The sequence below is a fragment of the Chaetura pelagica genome, unplaced genomic scaffold (genome assembly GCF_000747805.2).
Source record: "Chaetura pelagica isolate M959 unplaced genomic scaffold, ChaPel_1.0 scaffold67, whole genome shotgun sequence".
Taxonomy (NCBI): domain Eukaryota; kingdom Metazoa; phylum Chordata; class Aves; order Apodiformes; family Apodidae; genus Chaetura; species Chaetura pelagica.
In genome coordinates, this window is record NW_009954107.1 from 2967824 (window position 1) to 2975720 (window position 7897).

The 7897-nt window shown below is 37.0% G+C and overlaps 1 protein-coding gene across 1 annotated transcript in view; it reads left to right on the forward strand.

The window, feature by feature from the left end:
• Nucleotides 1-3786, forward strand: part of FGF20 (fibroblast growth factor 20) — a 5739-nt gene extending 1953 nt beyond the window's left edge. The window contains exons 3-5 of the mRNA XM_010002516.1: nt 545-575; nt 2318-2421; nt 3541-3786. Of these exons, the coding sequence (XP_010000818.1) occupies nt 545-575; nt 2318-2421; nt 3541-3786 (381 nt within the window). The remainder of the gene's footprint in view (nt 1-544; nt 576-2317; nt 2422-3540) is intronic.
• Nucleotides 3787-7897: the final 4111 nt, after the last annotated feature.

The window sequence follows — 7897 nt, forward strand, 5'->3', positions numbered from 1 at the left end:
GGTAGGCAGCTGCGGCCCGGCCGCGCTCCGCCCGCGGGCGGCTGCGTGTGCTGCCTGGCGTGTGTGCGGGGCATGGGCGTGTGCGTGTGTACCTAAGTGCATGCGCGTGTTCTTGGGCGTGAGCAGCCGCACTCCTGGGAGGGAGCTGTGCCGCTGCTGATGCTGGGGGAGGTGGGTGAGGTCTCGGTGCCCGCTTCGCCCTTCGGCGTCAGACCCTGGGGGCTGCACCCGAGCAAGGTAGTGAGGGGAGGCTGCACATCCCGTGCAGGCCAGGAGGTAGGCACGGATGCCTTGCTCAGCCTGTGCTGGGTGTCTGTTAGCACATGGACACAGGTTTAGGGGGAAAGTTCAGAAGTCAAACCGATTCTTTTTATAGTCACTCTCTGTATCAAAGCATCCTGAGTCTTTGTAGAACAACACAGATGATGGACTCAGGCGTGTTGACCCTTAGGCTGCATTAAGCTGCCTAGTTTTTACAGGAGTGAAAGTTGAAGCAGAGGGGCCTAAAATGCCTCTTTGCTCAAATACTTAAAATGTTTCCCAGTCAACTTTCTCTGTTAATAAACCAGAAGAAGGTAAGGCAACCCCAAAATGTAACTGTTTCCAAGGATATGAGAGTAAACCCTAAATAGTAGTTGTAGGAACTGGACATCTGGACAAACCTGCTGTTGTCAACTACATGTGAGTTTTTGTGTCTATTGATTTAGCGGTTGTGAAAAGGTCATTAAAGAATTTCCTATCATACTCCCCCTAGTCAAAACGATCTACTGGAATGGCTCTTAATTGCTTTTATAACACATGGGTATTTTCAGAAGTAAAAGAGTAGCAGTCAAACAGACAGTTCTTCTCAAAAGGAGGATTTCCTACAGCATGTAAACATGAAATAAATCTTTGCTTTATAAGAAAAAAATAGTTAGACCCAGATCAAACGCTTGCTAGGCTTTTTAGAAATATTCTTCCTTTATTCTACCACTGTTCTCGGCAGGTGCGTCTGATGTGGTTGCTTTGTGGGTTGGATCACCTGTTTATTCTAGTTTTGAAAAAGGGTGTCTTTGAAAATGATGCCAGAAAGACAAAATACCCCCACTTCTTTTTATGGGACTTTCTGCTTTAGGAACTGGAAAATTAGTATGATTTACATGCAATTGAGTTTTTAATGCTTCCCCTTTGTAAAGGATTTATTTTCTCTGCTGCTTGGTAATACAAATAAGAAACCTGCCAAAGCTCAATTAAAATTGAAAACATTTTAAAGTATTATATAGTCTAGACAGTCCATCTGAGAGTGAAGAATGGTCCTGAATGAAAAAGAGTGATCATAAATACAGCAAACAGACAAAAAGACATAATCAAAATAAAATACACTGTTTAAAACCACTAACTTAAATTCCAATCTTTTAAAATGTTTTGTGGTTTTGCTGCTGCACAGCAAAATCTTAGGCATGATTTTAGAGCAACTTTTTGAGGCTTTGTTTACATTGTTAACAACTTCCAAAAAAGCCAGTTCACACATTCCCTTTCTTTCATGTTTTATATATACTCTGTGCATATCAATTGGTTAAATATGTTGGCATACCCCTGCCAATTTAAGGCTTCAAATAGTGCCTCATCTCCCAGATACTTTATATTATTAATATATATTACATTTTTGGGCAAATGTAATATAAATAAAGCTGTAATCCAAACATTAGCAAATAAACATCATATTTCATGCACATACAAAGCCTGCAGTGCAGATAGTAAGTTGTATTAAGAGGTGTGGGCCCATATGCTAGATAAGATTGCTGGCAAAGATATTTTTTTTTTTCTCCCGTGGGTAGATTCTGTTATATAAAATTCCCATCTGTACTTTGATTTCCATTCAAATGATCTAATAATGGATGTGTTTTTTTAAGATAATGCTATAGAGAGAGTAAAGTATATTTTCAAGTAATTCAAACCTATCTTCCAATGTTTGAGCAGGCAGTTCAGCAAATAGTGTGTAATCATTTTAGATTGCAGCTGCATAGTACCGAGGGCTTTAGCTTCAGCGCCAAATAAAATCCTTTCATATTCAACATAAAAAAAAAAGAAAGGTTTCTTAAATGATGTAGGATTCTTGTTCCTAGATGAGACTTCTCAGACTCTCAGACTGCTTCCCTGTGCATCTTGTATACATTTCCATGCAATATTTGAAGTTTCAGGAAAAAAAAGTAGACTATGTTTACTATACTTTGTACATTTTTCACATTTTGGATGTTTTTACTGATTCTTGTTGCAAATTGAGTTAAAGCAATCTCTTTTTTTTTTCTTTTTCTTCTTTCTTTGGATATATATTCAGGTATCCTTGAATTCATCAGTGTGGCAGTGGGACTGGTCAGTATTAGAGGTGTTGACAGTGGCCTTTACCTTGGAATGAATGAGAAGGGAGAACTCTATGGCTCTGTAAGTACCCCTTTCATGTCAGCTCATATATGTTGAGGTTTTGTTTAACTTCTTAGCACTATGCAAAGCCTTCAAGTAGTTAGCTGAGGTATTATTAGCTTTCAAAACACTGACATCTTCTCCTGATGAAATGTAGAATACATTTTTGAAGTATATGGTATAGCCCTGGATACTAAAGATGTAATGGGAAAAGTTTCTGTCCTAGATGAAGAGAACTGAAAGAAATCATTCCTCTTAAATTATGACAAAAATAGCTAGCTAAACTAGCTATCCAAATAGCATTTAAATTGCCTGCTATCTGATTTTCTTTTTATCGATACTGCAAATGTATTACCAGCATACTTTATCATCAGAAACATTGAATGCAACTGGACAAAAATTTAAAAGAATGGTTATGGAACAAATAAACAACAATTAATATAGTACCCTGATTTACTTCAGGTATAGCTTAATGTTCTTTCATACAGCAGCAGGTGTAACTTCCAGGTCCCGGCTTTTTAACATAAAATACTTCATCTGAATGCTGGGAAAAATAAGATAATGCCATATGTCGCAGTTAGGTACCACTATTGTTTGAAAATATGGAATGATGCAAAAGTACTGGCAGCATCTGTAGGTCCCAATTGGAATATTTGTGTTTAGGACTGAAGATAATATTCTACTCATTATAGTTGATTCATATCTGTTGAGTAACTTCAATATATGACCATAAAAATATAGTATTTGATTTTTCCAATACTATCCAGGTAATAACAGATACCCCTAGAGAGAGCTCTATGTTAATATAGTTCCTGTAGGCCAGGTGAATTTTAGTTAAATGATAAATAAGAAATATCTTCCTAGGGAGAATGTTATCTAATTTGAGTTTAAATCCAAAACTGTACACGTGAAGGGCAGGTTTTCAAAGGAATAAATATTAAATAGGCTTCTGAACTCCACATCAGGTCTACATATTCTTCCTGAGTTTGACTTGTTGACAGTTAAATAACAGTAAGGCTGCACAAAGCCTAAAAGGTTTTGTTTGTTTTTATAATAATTTTCATGTGTGTTCAGATACCTAGCAACTGCTTAACTTTTTTGTTTGTTTGTTTGTTTTTTCCCCCCTGTTTCTTTGTCTAGGAGAAACTAACTTCTGAATGCATCTTCAGGGAACAGTTTGAAGAAAACTGGTACAACACTTACTCGTCCAATGTGTACAAACATGGAGATTCAGGAAGACGATACTTTGTAGCACTTAACAAAGATGGTACTCCCAGAGATGGGGCAAGGTCCAAAAGACACCAGAAATTCACACATTTCTTGCCCCGGCCTGTGGATCCTGAAAGAGTTCCAGAACTGTACAAAGATGTGTTAGGATACAGCTGAGGAAGGAGGCAACTTTGGAAAAAAACCCATAGTGGAGCTGTTGCCCCAACTTCCGTGGCAATACCAGCATGAGGAACCTGCAGAGGTCTAGGGTGCTGGGTTGGAAGAAGCCACTTTGTGATGGGGAAGTGTCAGTTTTCTAATCTTTGGATTTAGGAGAAAAAGCTTTAAAGCTCAAGAGTGGACCAGTCTCCTTGAAACTTGCTGAACTGTGTGGTAGCCAATAACCAGAGAGGAGTTGGAGTGTGACTTTAGAAAGTAACAAACTTTTGACAGGTTTGTCTTGATTCCCTATGGTCCATAAATTGGCAAAGGACTACTTACATCATATGGATGAGACAACAGCTGAAAGAAATAGACAGAAATGGACTGTAAAAAAGTAATAAAACCTGAGAACTGTGTATGAAGTTTTAGTGGCTCTACTATCGTGATGGACGTTAGATGTTGATGCATCATAGTTAGAGCTGGAACTTTTATTCAGGATGGACCTATTTATACATCTCCAGATAGCATATATTTATTTTATATATTTATTTATTAAAGAGTTTATTTTTTACTGGGATATGAAGAGGATACAAGCCCTTAACCCCAATAAGAAATAATTTACAGTGCCAATATTTACTATGTGTAATGTCATGGCATGGAAATGACATTACATTGCAATGCATCCAAACCCTGAATATTCATATTTCACTGTTTCTCTGCTACAGATAAGGTTATATTTTATGCACATACCATTGCCTTGTGGTGACTGTCCTTATTTCGGAATTATTTTATTTTATTTTTTTTTTACCTATGAGAGTGCCTTACAAATCTGTATTGAATTCAAATGCACATTTAAAAAGGGAATTAAAAAAATATTTCACTTCATTTGGTTTATTGTCATTTTTAAATGGTCTCTTAGAACACTGTGTATAATGTTTTAAACCCGCAATGTTTGAGAAGAATGTATCACAGTTACCTTGAAAGAAAAAAGCAGCTCTTGAAATCTTGTTTCAAGTAACAGCATGCTTGATGTTTGTTTTTGTTTGTTTGTTTGTTTGTTTTTTCCAAATAGTTCCTAACACTGTTACTACATACAAATAACTATTCTCTGTATTACTTAAAATTCTAATATAGAATTCTCATCACTATTAAGATATTTTAATTACATTTCCTATAATTTTGTTTAAGGGGAAACAGTATCAGAGTAAGAAGTCTGTGATACAGCTGAGCAAAGAGCTTCTGGGAGTGAAGGTTGTTTGTCCACTGAGTACAGAGGAGCCTAAGGAGACTTCTTAATTCCTCCTTTAGGCAATAATCTCAGCATAAATTTTTGTGTGAAGACCATCAGGATAAAGATGACCATAAAGATGAGCTGTGTCAGGATGCTAGTTACAGCTATACAACAGGTAGATTGCAGTAATTTACACTAATTCTAATTCAGGACTGTCAGTGATGAAGCACAAACTCTTCAGCATATTGGCTAAAGGGAAAGTCTCTGCTTTTTAAGAATACCAAGGCTTTGTGACAGGCCCTATGTGTTTTAGACTTAAACCTGCTGAAGCTTGCTGTCAGCTGACTGCCACCTCCCTAGGAAAAGTCTGTCCAGGAAAAGGACTGCAGGAAAGGCAGTCCGGGAGAGGGCAGCAATATTTATATTCTACCAGAGGTGGTTTCAGGTGTCAATGCTCCCAGTGGGCCCTGTGTCAAGGTGCATTTTTGTGGAAGCATACATGGTTCAAGTACTGCACGTGTGTAATTTCTGTCAAATCAAGGTATTAACAAAAAGCATTTTCCAGTTAATAACAGACTTGCTAGAGCCAATACTGTATCAGAACTTCCTCCAGACTATAATGAGCTGCAGATCAGCATAGATGACTGATGGACTGTGAACAAAATTAAATTTGCTGTCTGCCAAATAGAAATTGAAAGGAGATACAGAAAAAGGTGTTTCAGCTTTTTTTTTTTGGCTAGCAAAGTATAACTTGCTAAGGTTATACAATTTTCTGAAAAATGGGCAGTGGAAGATCTACAATGCACTGAACATAGTTCAGGAAAACAGTGTTGTAATGAACTTCAATTCACTATAAAATAAAGATTTTATTGGTGACATTGTGTCACATTAGTAATAGCTCAATAACTGAAGACAAAGTATATGCTTTAAATATATATATATATATAAATCTTCTGCATGTTAAAAAGTAATTTATTGTATGTAAGTTGTGCAGAAAAACAGTGGCTGCTGCTTGGGACATGCATTACTGGCAAAACCCCTCTGTGTTTAAATCATATCAATACAATACTTATTTCTTTTTCTATTAGCAGTCTACTGTTACACCAGCTACCTCAAAAGTACTTTAAGATGGCAAGGACTGTAATCTTCCTTGGTATTATTATTGTGCGTCCATTTTCACAGATAATGATACAATCCGGAACAATAACTGAGGATAACTTTAGGTGGTGAATAATCAGCTGAAACTTCTGGATTCAAACACCTAAACAATATAGAGATGAAGAAGAAGAGGAGTATATGCTTTGCATTTTCTTACCCCATTCCCATCTTAGATAGTGCCAATAACCCTTGAACAAAACATAATGGAACAGGTACGGTGGTGATGAATGACTGTACAAAACCTTAAGAGCATTGAAAATCTGTCAAAAGCTCCTTTTTTAGTTCTGGTGTACTGCCACTGAAGAAAGAGATTATGTTTTCCCATTTCATTCTGCTTGTACCCTTTATTTCCTCTCTGTTACTTTCTGTCCATCATGATCTTCAGATGCAGTTAATGTTTTTCTAGTTGGAAAATGGTGGTTGCAAAAGCAACATCTCCAAATAGCTATTTTCATATGTCATTAGACCAATAATTTTAGTTCAGTGTTTGTTTTTGTTGGGGTTTTTTCTGTGGTTTTTGCTACCACTTCTGAAAGCCCAGCTAGATAGAGAGGGAGAGGTTGGTTTTGTTTAACCAGTATAATTAATGATCTAGTTTGTATCTCTTTACATTTGCATAACCCTATCAATCTGAAAGTTGTGGGCTGCTCTAATGGTATGAATAGGGTAATCTTAAGGAGGTGACATTGTTCAGACTTCAGGTAAAACCTCTGAAGGCAGAGAAAGTGTCACATCGTGAGATAAATCTCTGCATGATTGGATGCCCTGTTTCTGCCTTCCCTTTTTGTTCCAATGTAAGGAGAATCATTCAAGGTAGTTATGCAGTTTGCATAGCACATACAGCTCCACTTTTTGCTTCCCACTGATTCCGCTAGTAGCTGTAAAACTTGGCCCTTTGATCTTAGCTGGATGCAAATGGAATGCTCCATTACAATTCAGTATTTCTTCACATATTTTCTTTTCTGCTGCTCTCTTTTCCACGTTGCATTGCAAACAATATACAAGCCATACAGAAGATTTCCTGAAATGCAGGAATAACCTTGACTTCTGAGCATATTTGAAGTGAAATTGTTACTTTGAATAATCTTGGAGCTCTGGGTCAGAATGCAGAAGGTAGAATTTTTAACAGCCTTCTGTGGTAGTCTTCTAGCTGTGATAATTTACTATCTGACATGTGAGAGTCATGTAGCAAGTATATGTATAGCAAAAGAAAGCTATTTTTTGCAATAGCTTTCATTTATAGCTATTTTCATTTCTTGATATGTGTTGTTAACTCTCTTTTCATAGCCATCTAATCTTGCTTCAGTAACTGTGAAGTTTTACAGAGGTCTTTACCACCAGTTATATGAGCTATGCATGTGGTTATTATTATTTTTTTTATCATATGTGTACCACTGTGCTATGGTTCTAGTTCTATTATTACAAACCATTATCTGTACAACAAAGAACTGAACAGAAGTAAAGCAGTTTTATATGGCATGTACACATCTTCACTATTGCCTTTATGTACTGTACCAAGGTTGTGGGATAAATACTGAGGACACTGTGGTAAAATGCTTGTTTTTCTTTTCTTGCTCCATACTGCATGGAGATGCTGTCAGGAAGGCAGCCTTTTGGAAATACCTCCATTTGCTCCTTTTGCTTTTTATGTGAGGAAAAGCTATTGACTTCACTGCTGTTAAATTCTCTGCAATTATTTGGTGTTTTTTTGAGTAGCGCAACCATTTGAAGACTCAA